Here is a 13415-nt window from a genome sequence, read left to right as displayed (position 1 = left end):
TGTGAGTCACAACCACACGAAGGAGGCTAGTAACCTCATTCCAAAACTTGACAGTAATACCTTCTAGAGTCACACCCTTCAAGAAGAGTACACACACTCACCCACCCACCCACTCACACTCACACACACACACACACACATACATACATATATATATATATATATATATATATATATATATATATATATATATATATATTTTATATATACAAACATACAGATAGATATATATTCTGCATGTCTATATGTATACAAACACCAGTGTGTGTATATGATATATATATATATATATATATATATATATATATATATATATATATATATATATATGTATATATACTGTATATGTATGCATATATATCATATATATCATGTGTGTGCATGTGTGTGTATATATACATATGTATATACATACACACACGTGTGTGTATATAATATATAATATATATATATATATATATATATATATATATATATATATATATATATATATATATATACATACAGTACATATATATACATGTGTGTGTGTGTGTGTGTAATTTCCGTAAACAACTAACAAGAGGGGAACACTTAGCCTACCTTAGACCAGAAGAAATAATACAGAAAATCGAAGCAGCGCCTCAGAAGATTCATAATTACGGAGCACCCGCGCAGGAAAGCACTCCAGACGCACACATAGCACCTCATTCGGGTCAGAACATAACTGACCAGAAAAGTAGTCAACTCCCTTCTCATCCTCCTCCAGTTATCACAACTTCCCTCTTTCTCTCTCTTTTGGAGCTAAATTCATTCACGGTAAGTTCAAGTAAGCGTTACAGCGAAAATGGCGGCGGAGGATCCGATTGCATTTCCGCAATCTCGTCCAAAAATACAAATGCAGACTAGAACGACGAATAAAGCTTCCGCATCTCGTTCGTTACTCTACAGTTTCACGTGGACGATAAAACGCCGCTAGGGCCAAGCAGGATCCAGAGAAGAACACTGGCGGGAGAGCCCAGGTGAGCGGAAGGTCTGTCTATTCGGCTACAGCAACAAGTACCTGACAAGTCTCCCACGCCACTCTCTTAATCCAGTGTCTCGCCTTACATCTTGAAACCTCAATCCCTCTCCTCCAAGAACTCGATCTTGGCTCCATGTGCAACCACCAGACCCCTTTCGACAACCATCTTCATTCCAGCCCTCCCTGGCAACCCGTTCCCCTTCAGAGTCCCTTGTCACTCACTAAATAAAAATAAACAAACGCCGTAACACGAACGCAAGCTCGGAAACGTACTGTATCTACCTCATGTGGTATTAAATTACAAAGGGAAAGGACTAACATGAGAAACGTTTTTCCACATTACCACATCTTTCGCTGGATCTGGTATCGTTTAACTCGATAAAACCTTTTTCCACGCAAAACAAAAGCCGAACATGAATAACGTCGAACGAAAATGTTGCCAAGAGAATGCGACGGAAACTGGAAACGTGGTTGGTCAGGCATAAAGGCTGGATACTTCAGCAAGCGCAGTGCTCGACACTTTCGATGTCTGGTAAGAGTTTTCCTTCTTTTTATTTTCGTATGGTCGTTTCTTCGAACCGAAACGGATGTTTTTATGCGGGTTTTAAACCTATCCAAATAAATACTTAATGTTTCTAAAAATACCAAACCTACTAACGCAAAGGAATATATTAGGACAGGAAATATGTTTTCCTAGCTGATCAATTTATTATTACAAACGCAACCTACTTATACAGACAGAATTTATTAACGCAAAGAATGGATATGTTTATGCAAATATGACACCGTCATATGCATAACACACACCTGCTTATGCAGAGCAAGTCCTGCCACCGAATGCCATCAAGATATGATAGAATGCAAATCTTGGGGGACCGTGTGTAACTTCTGCCTATCAATCACAGGAATAACTTGTACTTATACACTAACTTACCTGCCAACGAAGTGTCAGGGATGAAATAGGTTATATTTTTTCAATTTAGTGGTTTTAGTTTTTTTTTTTATATTTCACATTTCACTCACCCGAGTTGGTTAATATAAATGAATTCCAAAGAATGCCATACAAGATAAATGTCAAATACAATACATAGTTACAAATAACGTTCCAACATAACAGGCGCTCTCTCTCTCTCTCTCCACTCTATATATATATATAATATATAATATATAATATATAATATATAATATATATATATATATATATATATATATATATATATATATATATATATATATACATATATATATATATATATATACTTATATATATATATATATATATATATATATATATATATATAATTGCAAAAGCCTGCTACAATGGAGGTTCAGTATGTAATAAGCCAACATATGGCCACATAGAAAATAACTAGGCGGCTTTCTGTATCATCATGTGTATAATTGCTGTCATGTACATTTCCATCCTGTTTCTATCTGCAGCGATTTCATTTTCCAGGTCTTTATACCAGGGCACATACGTTAAAAATAACCTGCTCCTACCGCCCATTCGAATGTAAGCAAACAAAAGAGATAAAATAGCAGAGTAAACCCATTATGCCGATGAGCAGAAACACAGCCAGGTAGGGCGACATTAAGGATATTAAATCAGAATTCTGGCTGCCTTTGTGGCTCTTGCACTTATGGGAAAGCCAACCGACCAAAGTACGGTACTGTACTGGAAAGGGAAATTCTACAACATTACAAAACTATTATGATTCTGTATAAAGGCTCTCCAAAATCCTACTGAGTAATATGCCCCTCACTGGAGAGTTTCCCAAACTGTAGTTACAGAATCAGTGACATCCAGGGAGAGACGAAAATAACTATAGGTTATGAGGTTCAGTGGTTTATTATTATTTTTTTTTCTTGACTTGGAATATGTGATCATCAACGGATCAAGACATAGCAATACACATAAGATTACACGTGCCAAACTTTTGGATCAACAACTTTCTACAGAAATAAAAAAAACTACAAAATCCGAACTAAATTCCGAGCAAAAACCATAAAAATTTTTATGCACATATTAAACAAAAAAATAGGCAAATAAACAAAAACAAAACGGATTTGCGTTTCATACAAAGAAGAAGGGAATGAGTAAAAAAATTAATTACTTTTAACTTGGGAAGAGAAGGAAATAAGGAAGAAAACTGGAAAGGCGGAGTGCGGGCGTGCAATCAAATTACCCAGCTGGGCGTGGCGGCAGAGGCTAATCGCTCCAATTGGATAAATGTGATTATCGGCGTCATTAGCCCACAAAAATGGAAAGGAACTTATAAGGGTCCATGTTCCGTTGTTTCTTTCCAGTTCCGTACCAGGCATCAGTGGCAAGTTCTTCGGATGATACAACTTAAACATTATCATCATCCAGTAAACATTCTTCTACCTAACGTTCTTTAGGGAAATGAACAACCACATTGTCTACAAAATACCGAGAGGCCACGCTTACAAAACTTGGTCCCAAAATCTGAAATTTCTCGGGAATTTAATTTTCCTCATTGCGAAACTTGCTGGAAAAAAAAATACTCAAGACAAGAGCGAGGTTAAACAATGCCTGACATGTAATAAACTACTGGAATGTGGGTACCTGACCTGAGAGAGAGAGAGAGAGAGAGAGAGAGAGAGAGAGAGAGAGAGAGAGAGAGAGAGAGAGAGTCCCTGAACAAATGAATCAAGAGGGAGAATGTAATTGTATTAACCAAAATGCCCTCTTAATTTTTCGGTTTCTTTACACTTTTTGGATACGTTTGTCACTACAAAACCTAAGATCGTAATGGAGGAACATGAAGTAATTCTGACGTCCGTAGCAGCAATCAAACCCGCATCCGGAATATATGAGAGGTCACATTACCCACCTGACCACGAGGGAGAATACTGTAACTGCTCAGTAGATAAACATGAATTAAACTATGCTAAAATAGTGTCGCACCATCAGAGATCAACGATGAACTAAAGAGCCCCTGCATCAGGAAACTTACCTTCGACCACAACCTGTGCCATTATAATTAGAATCACCTCACGGAGTACAGGTTATGTATTAATAATGTCACATCAACAAAGGTAATCCCCTTAGCGTCACAGGTAAACTGAAATTTTGGTGAAGAGGGAGGGGCTAAGACGGGAAGGCTATTTCCAGTCACGTAATGGAAACGGGACATGGCAAGTTGTGACTCAGACGATGACTGGGCAGGTGTCACCTCTCTCTCTCTCTCTCTCTCTCTCTCTCTCTCTCTCTCTCTCTCTCTCTCTCTCTCGGTAGGTAGGTAATCACGTCGCCCGGAGGGAAAATTTCACAAGATGTCTGATTCACTTTCATTGAAGCTATCTCACACGGTCACTTGGCCTCGTTTCATGATGGATGAAACCGATAGGTTTGGGGGAACTCTTGCCTTTTCTTTGATTCCTGTATACAGGGGCTCATTTCTACTTAAGGGTGGACCCTCAAATACTTAAAAGTGGCTTTTTCAAACTCAACCTTGATGTCATCTGGAGTAAGCCAAGCCTGAATTACCTTAAAAACAGGCCTTCACGTTTTTTCAGATTCCAGCAGTTCCAATTAAGATAAGAAAAAGGGTGGGTATTGAAAATCCGCATTTCCCTTTCGTCCATCAGCTCAGAAACTGCAAAACTGATCTGTCTAAAACGGCCCCATAAAAAAAGCATTCGTAAATTTGCGTTTTGAAGAAAACCTAATGCAAAATGGGAAACTACATTAAAATGACAAGTAAAATACAAAATTCCATTGTCTTAAACAGAATAAACCCAGATGATTGTTCAGCGTTTAAACTTGCCTGTATCCAAAGGTTGCAGAAATCCTGTGTTTCTGCGGTACGACACAAAAACAGAAAAAAACAACAGATCAAATTAATCAACTGTTACGCCCAGCACCTTGAATTCAATCCTGCAGGTCTCTTCACAGGAAAGCTCTCTCTCTCTCTCTCTCTCTCTCTCTCTCTCTAAGAACCCAGACAGATGAAGAAGTGGCAGTCACTCCTGGCTGACCTTATGAACGCCCGCTGAACAAATAAAAAGTCAAAAATCCATTTAGTGGCTGTCTGGCGCTGGAACACAAAATTGACGTTAAGTGAATTACTCGTCAGACAAACGAAACACCGCAAGGCTTTCTACCCCAAAACACATTTACCGGTTAAACCTTATATGGCACAGAGAGAGAGAGAGAGAGAGAGAGAGAGAGAGAGAGAGAGAGAGAGAGAGAGAGAGAGAGAGAGGGTTTGCTCTTTTTCTCCATTTAGAAACAATGATGAATAGTCTCATTAAATTGGGTTGAAAAGAAAATCATGCTAGTAACAAAAGAATCAGAGGATATGCGTAAAAATAGGAGGTTCCAATTGATAACCTATGAATCTTCTTCAGTTGTGGATGATATTTCAACAGCTTTGTTTCTCCTGTCAAAGGAAAAAAATGACAACTGAATGAAGTTTTCTGATGTTCTGAAGATTGTAACTTCGGGCGGTCTTCCACGTTTTCAAAAAATAGCAAGACACTCTTACTTTGCATTTTTACTGATATGATAATCATTATTTTCATAGTCATGGCAGTAATGATTATTAATTCTTACTTTGCATTTTTGCTGATATGATAATCATTATTTTCATAGTCATGGCAGTAATGATTATTAATCTCATGACTATGTAAATAATGCAACAAGCAATGTTTCCCCTTATAAACGATGAGAGGAGAAATTTGGATTGGGTAATCACGCAAGGGGATGACAATTACGCAATAGGGAAAGCTCAAACTGCGTCATAAGGAATGGTACAAGTCTTTATTATATATCCAGATTATCTGTTACAAATGGCGATTTCGATATGGCCACCCACGCCATTTTAACAAAGCTCCTGAAGTAAGCGGATGGAGTTAATGGTAACGTCTTCACTTTGATAATGAGAGAATCAGACTTCTAAGGGTAGACGACAGATGCTTACATGGCATCTGATACGGCGTTTTCAAGAGGACTAGCAACTACGAAATGGTCTGACTGGAATACAAGAAAAAAAAGTTAGACTTGACATATTTTAAGTTGATGAAAGTAGTTGCACGCCGAAAAACTGGACCTTAAAAACCGGATGAAAACCAATAACCAAACGAGATAACGAAAAACACACAACCAAGCCAGATTAAGATTAACCAGAATACGTGAGGATACTGGGGAAAGATCTGACATTTGAAAGAAGGAAAAATCTTAAAAGATAGAAGTAGAACCCCTCAATAAAAACAGATTAACATTCGGAATTCAGTCCTGTCTTAGAATTCAAAAAGAAACTGCGAGGACAATCAAAGTTAGTTCTTTTGAAATTCCTTGCAAATGATCTCCCTGCAAACTTTGCATCTTCACCCGACCAATGCGGGTGGAGAGAGAGAGAGAGAGAGAGAGAGAGAGAGAGAGAGACTGAATGAACGTATGTTGAAGGTTAGAAGACACCCAACGAAACACCGAGTGAGTCCCATACTACACACCTCGACCTTGGCAGGGGTGCCAGACACATGGGTAAGGAATGTAATGGGCTCTTGCCTATGGACGTTACACTAAGCCAATCAATGCCTCACAAGAGGAGGCTCTATGAAAGGAAGCGTCGTGTCAAGCTGGAAAACGTATTACGAACAAACACACATGTATAAACACACACACATATATACAGGTATATACATTGACGCGCATTAGCATCTCATTTTATTTCATGTCAAGAGGTCTACAAGTATCCATATACCCTATAAGGATGCACAAACAGATGAACACATTGCGCCACAGTTTATTTAAGCCCTAGTGTACTGTATGAAAGCTAAAACATGAACTACGGATTGCATGAGATATAATCAGAAATTGTACAGCAAAAACTAGTAAATGGAGATGAACCGGGAATAATGAAGGGACTTACGCTACCCTTACTTACAAACACATGTCGTGCGTTCCATTTTCAGATTCTAAAGAGGTTTCTTATATAATGTAAGCACTATCAAAGCGACACGAATACTGTGTGTGTGTGTGTGTGTGTGTATGAGAGAGAGAGAGAGAGAGAGAGAGAGAGAGAGAGAGAGAGAGAGAGAGAGAGAGAGAGATACTAGGACTTCTCTATTTAATCATATATACATAAAAGCATAAACACAAAATGCCACCTAGACAGTGACAAGATAAAAAGCACGATGTTATCAACAGCGGTTTCAGATCAAGGACGATAAATCCTGAGAAGAGGAAAAAAGTGGATAAAACTTGATACACGAACGATAGATTCCAGAACTATAATTAACGAATCAATAAATAAAAATTCGTTCACCATACACATAAAACCACATAATTATCCGACCCGCTCCGGCACATGCAGGTGAGCACACCTAGGGGATTAACATTTAATTAACCCCATTCCTCACCTGACACTCCTTGCTCTGCACGGATTTTGGCTGCGAGAACATGTAACTCGGGTTCTGAGCAGATTTATTTCCACAGACTGGGTAAATACCACTGATGTTATTGTTTTGGTTGCGTTCAACAGCAGGAAGGAATCTTTCCTTTTGGTTGTGGATAAATATGAAGCCCTTCTTAATGACTTCTCTTGAATTGCCAAATGATAATTTACGTTCTCTATACAATCATTCTATTATTCTAATAGTAAACATGCACCCGTAAGAACAATTTTTCTTAAATTAATAAAAATAATCTTTAAGATATCTCATATAAAATGTTCTTAGGTAATCAATGTTGTATTTTTGATAGTAGAAAATCATCTTGTAAAAAACGGACTAGCTATTAACGCCATCCGCACAAACACAAAAAAATGAACTACCGTTTCCGTCCACCGATACAACTGACACACGTATACACAATACTAACATTTCCGAGAGGAGTATTATGGCATAATAAACTTTTCTGGACTAAAAACAGTTACTCAGAAAAAAAATCACGTAATCAGGGGGAAGTTTTTGCAAAAAAATGCGATAGAGTGAAAGCATCGCTGACATAAAAATATAAAGCAGAGCTGCGTTCGAAGCTGCAGATTTCAAATCTTATCTATAATATCAAAAAGACGTTTCTAATTTCTGGGCAATTTACATAAAATTCGCATACTTAGAATGCACTTATAAGTAATCTACTTAAAAAAGAAGAAACAAATACTGTCAATACCAGCAACAACTATAAAAGAAACAATACAAAATCTTATTGCACAGGGCAAACGGACATCATTAATTTCAAGATAAGTTTGACAAAATTTGCATTCTTAGAATATAACTATAAGCAATCTACTTTTTTTTTAATTATATAAATAATGTCAACACAGTTAGCAACTATAATGAAACAACGGATATTAATCTAGTCAAGCATCAGTCCTAAAAATTTGATATTAAAATACAAACAAATCATTTCATCTTTGAAAATGACATGGATACATTTGAAAACTTGATCCATGGAACATCAAGAGTTGAAAAACGGTAAAAAAAAAAAATGAATCTCAGAAGAGAAAATTTCAACATTAAAAATATGCATTTGAACATAGAGATCACATTAAAAAATGACGATCATCAATTTTCTGAAGCCACACTAACACGGTTCTTATCGAGTGATTAAACCGTTGCCAAGGCGGCGGGACTTTGAAATGAGTAGTTCATCTGTAATCTGATGCTAGATCGGGGTCCCCTATAATATTATCACAGCTTAGTTTTCAACTGTGTCTGCATTCTGCGTTAACCTTTATTATCTGTTTTCATTGCGAAGATAAATAACTCTAAACTTCCAACTTCAAAATGCCCAAGGAACCATTGAACAAATGGCAATAATAATAATAATAATAATAATAATAATAATAATAATAATAATAATAATAATAATAATAAAAATAAATAAAATAAATAAAATAATAATAATAATAATAATAATAATAATAATAATAATAATAATAATAATCTTCATAAGCGGCTCTTAAATTCTCTTATTATTCTATATTCACGAATGCCAAAATTGAAAGGAAAAAGAATAATTTCACTATTTTTTTTCTTCCTTTGGCATGTATCGAATGGATTCAAGTACGAATGCATATATAGCCTACAAACATATTCACAGGGATCGTTCTCCTGACGGCGCGATCTGCGACAAGTGAAACCAGTCACTGAGAGAGGGAGAAATTGACCATCTGAAAAGATGTGCCGAAAGAAGGGGCAGTGGGCCAAGCGAGAGACCAGTAGAGATTCCTTCTACCCGCATGACCTTATTCAGAAGGCGAGCCGAATTCCATCAAATCATTCATGCCCGCAGTAAGGGCAGACTACCACAGTCAACGCATTTCTTTGGAAAAAATAAAATAAACTTTGGCCTAAAAAAAAAAGTCTCTTAGCTGACGCTCTTAGAAACAACGCAATTGAGTTACTTCTGCATCTGCCCTATGGTAACGGGGAAGCAGTCCTTTTCAATACCTACATACATACATAAATACATATATACATACACACACACACACATTATATATATATATATATATATATATATATATATATATATATATATATATATATATATATATATATATATATATATATATATAGTTAATGATAGTTATGATGGTAGCAACAACGAATGCCAGGGACAGCAAATGTCATTATCAACACAACAAAAGCCTAAATAGGCTATTTCTGGGAACCACCAACAAAAAATGGCTTCAATAAATCTTGATTCCCAGGAATAACTATCAAAGCCTACCCTGCCAAAGTAAAGAACGATCTCCCCTTCTGGTCACTCTACGATTTTTTTTAAACCATTTGATTACGACAGGCAACTTGTGAAAAAAAAACATTATAAGTAACTGGTCGACTCGGAATCATGTAGGTTCAACGTCTACAAAATTCCACAAGGATTTTTCGTCCACCATTTTTTTCTCGACCAGAGGAATGCCAAAGACGACCCAGATAGAGCACAGCGCTGCATATCAACACTCCCGAATAAATTCCGCCCTTCTTTCTCTCCAATTGTCGGGATCAATGTCTTCTCCCCAACAGAAAGAGCCAATGCCAAGCAGAGCTACTGCGTGCCAAAAATAGCGAAAGGATAAGATTGACGAACCTACCAGCATTTCAGGGGATACCAATGGAAGGTCGGTTCTGGTTCAATAAACGCAGACCGGGCGAGTTAAGCATCCTTTCAGACAGAGGATAAAGGAAAAAATAGAAATCTTAACTTCTGGCTAAATAACACTTCACATAGTGACGAGTACGAATAAACTTGAGAATTTACTTTGAATTCTCCTAATTCCATATAATTGAAGCATTTCGACTATTTCATTTCTTAGTTACTATGTACAAAGAGACAAGTATATCACTGGGCTCGGAACTGGAAGGCCCGTGGTTTGATCCCGGTCTGCCACTTAAAGTAGTTAATATTTAATTATTCGCATTTTAGTACAACAGGAGCCAGAAAATATTGTAAATAAATTCTAATATTTCGTCACACCTTACGAACTTTTAGAGAGAGAGAGAGAGAGAGAGAGAGAGAGAGAGAGAGAGAGAGAGAGAGAGAGAGAGAGAGAATCCTCGATAAAACACACTGAAAACCCTTGAATACTCGTCACTTCCAGACAGAATGCAACATCCAAAGAATTTCCATAAAAAAATATCGTTGGGAAAACTGCTTTCCTTTTAATAAACTCAAAGCTTACTGGTACTGGATAAAGGGAACTGCCGATGAGGACAACCATCATCTTGACATAACCAAAATAAGGAATAGTGGTGGTCTGCAATAAAGAAAAATTAATCGCTGACCATATACAAATTTAAACACCAATGGTGACAGGCTATGTATCTTCTGCCAAGTTTAGCTTATTTCAAATTCACCGCTACAAAAAACCCAAGGTAAAAATAAAACACGCCATCGGGACAGTGAAGTTTACTCAAAGAGTCATCCATTCAGGGAGACCAACAAAAGTGCGGCTTGCAAAGTGAAGGCAAATCCGATACCACATGGCAATAGTAAGGTATGATTGCAGCCACCTATAATTACGCACAGCTGGCCAGGCACGCTAGGGTCCGAATACAGATATCGACTATTTTACTTATAATCATTTTTCTGTCAGAAAGGGAAAACCCAGCAACACTGTTTAACAGCTTCTTGTTCAGATTTATATATATATATATATATATATATATATATTATATATATATATATATATATTATATGTGTATATATATTCATACTGTATATATCATACATGTACACATATACATGTTAAACAGATATATATATATATATATATATATATATATATATATATATATATGTTATATATATATATATATATATTAGTAGTATATATATATATATATATATATATATATATATATATATATATATATATATATATATATATATATATATATATATATATATATATATAAGGTTATATATAAAGAGTTACTAGAAAATAAGAAGCCCATAAACACTATTTAAACAGTTTGAAACCATATTTTGGGCACTTGTTTCTGTGCCCCTGTTCACCTGGTAGAAGATGGACAGGTGGAAAGTTGCAATGGTATATATGCAAAAACATGTTTTGTGTATATACCATTGTAACTTTCACCTGTCCATATTCCAGTGAACAGGGGCACAGAAACACAAGTGCCTGAAATATATGGTTTCAAATGTTTAAATAGTGTTTTATGTTTTAATATTACACTGTAGTATTACAGAAAAATATTACACTAATAGTATTACAGGAAAAGACATTATATATATATATATATAATATATATATATATATATATATATATATATATATATATATATATATATATATATATATATATATATATATATGAGTGTGTGTGTGTGTTTGTGTGTGTAGTAAAAATATAAAACACAGGAATGTATAACGCATTTAAAAATAACAGCATGACAGTTCATAAGAAAGAACTTACGTAAAATGTCAACAAGAGAAAAATATCCCCCTCCGTCGGGGATTCAATTTAATCTCCACAGATTCCAGAGCGAAGTTTAGAATATAAACAAAGAAGCTTCAACATCAAGATAAAGTGCTAAAGTACATAAAAGATAAACAGCTGAATGGATAGGGATGTTTAACAGGGGACCCTTGGGGATTAAGAGGCTCTAAAGGATCTTTCCAGATGAACATAAATCCCTGATGAGATGGAATAGGGACCCGTCATCCCCTGGAAGGGACAAAGCGTCTCCTAAGGTTTAAGAGCTCCAATATTAATATTCAGATTTTTGTGAAGGATGGTGTAGAGATGACAGTTCATATTTTTATCTATTTATTAATTTAATTGATTTTTTCTATTTTAATAACAGTCTTTCTCTCTCTATTTCCCATTACCTTCATTACTTCTTTCTAATGAACACCATATTCTTTTGGAACTTGAATTTAAGTCAATGGCCCCCAGATCTTTGTATTTCCATATGAATAGGGTTCATCTTCTGAATAATAATAATAATAATAATAATAATAATAATAATAATAATAATAATAATTTTATAATATCTTCAATGCCAAAAGCAAATTCGAATATGTCATGGACAGTTTTAGCAAATCTCCAGTACACTTATCTTTGTCATAATAGTGAATTTGAATTACAGTGGGTTGCGCAAAGTACATGAACTATTTTCATTTACAAAACTACTTACACCACGATTGACTGATTGAATATAGAATTTAGGCCAAAGGCCAAGCACTGGGACCAATGAGGTCATTCTGCGCTGAAACGGAATGAAATTAACTTTCATGAAATATAAGAATTCAATATCAACATGAGGAAAACGATATATATATACAGTACATGTACGAGTATGTGTATATATATATATATATATTGTGTGTGTATGTATACACATATATATATATATATATATATTATACTGTATGTATACGTATATATGTAAATATATGTGTGTGCATGTATGTGTGTGTGTTTTAGCTGACGGCAAATGTACACAGCCAACATATTTCTACCCTGTGGTATGTACCCTGTGGCATTGACTTCTGTGCTATCGGCTGCAAATGTTTACTGTCAGCGCCAACGAAAGAGATTACACTTAATGCCAAAAAGTAAATTGCAAGGTGAAACTGCTCCTCAGATATTTCGTCTTCCAAGCAGTGACGTCTTAAAAATGTCCGGTCATAACAGGGATCCGGATACCGATACCCAGCTTGACGATCTTCAGCATAACAGTTATGGCGAGAACTTCAAGATTATCTGCCACTTCTCCCACATAAAATTCGAAAACTTTAATTGGCTGTGAGAGAGAGAGAGAGAGAGAGAGAGAGAGAGAGAGAGAGAGAGAGAGAGAGAGAGACTAGTTAGACGGCACTCGACACTGTAAAGCACCCCACACACAGCACTTAAGGGCAACTTTCAAACGAGTTGTTAAGGCAACTGGGGCACAGACTGCCACGGTAATTAC

The 13415-nt window shown here is 35.9% G+C and overlaps 1 protein-coding gene across 11 annotated transcripts in view; it reads right to left on the bottom strand.

Annotated features, from left to right (window-relative positions):
* The window catches only part of LOC136836433 (serine/threonine-protein kinase DCLK1), a 241895-nt gene that overhangs the window by 168341 nt on the left and 60139 nt on the right, over positions 1-13415 (bottom strand). For 4 of the 11 annotated variants that reach the window (XM_067100663.1, XM_067100666.1, XM_067100665.1 and 1 more), the window contains exon 1: positions 583-651. The exons of the other annotated variants lie outside the window; for them this stretch is intronic. In XM_067100663.1, coding sequence (XP_066956764.1) covers positions 583-636 — 54 coding nt within the window. In that variant the 5' untranslated portion in view covers positions 637-651. Of the gene's footprint in view, positions 1-582; positions 652-13415 lie in introns of those variants that run through there. 11 annotated transcript variants of the gene reach the window in all.

The sequence above is a fragment of the Macrobrachium rosenbergii genome, chromosome 56 (assembly GCF_040412425.1).
Source record: "Macrobrachium rosenbergii isolate ZJJX-2024 chromosome 56, ASM4041242v1, whole genome shotgun sequence".
NCBI lineage: Eukaryota > Metazoa > Arthropoda > Malacostraca > Decapoda > Palaemonidae > Macrobrachium > Macrobrachium rosenbergii.
This window is presented reverse-complemented; position numbering and strand designations above follow the sequence as displayed.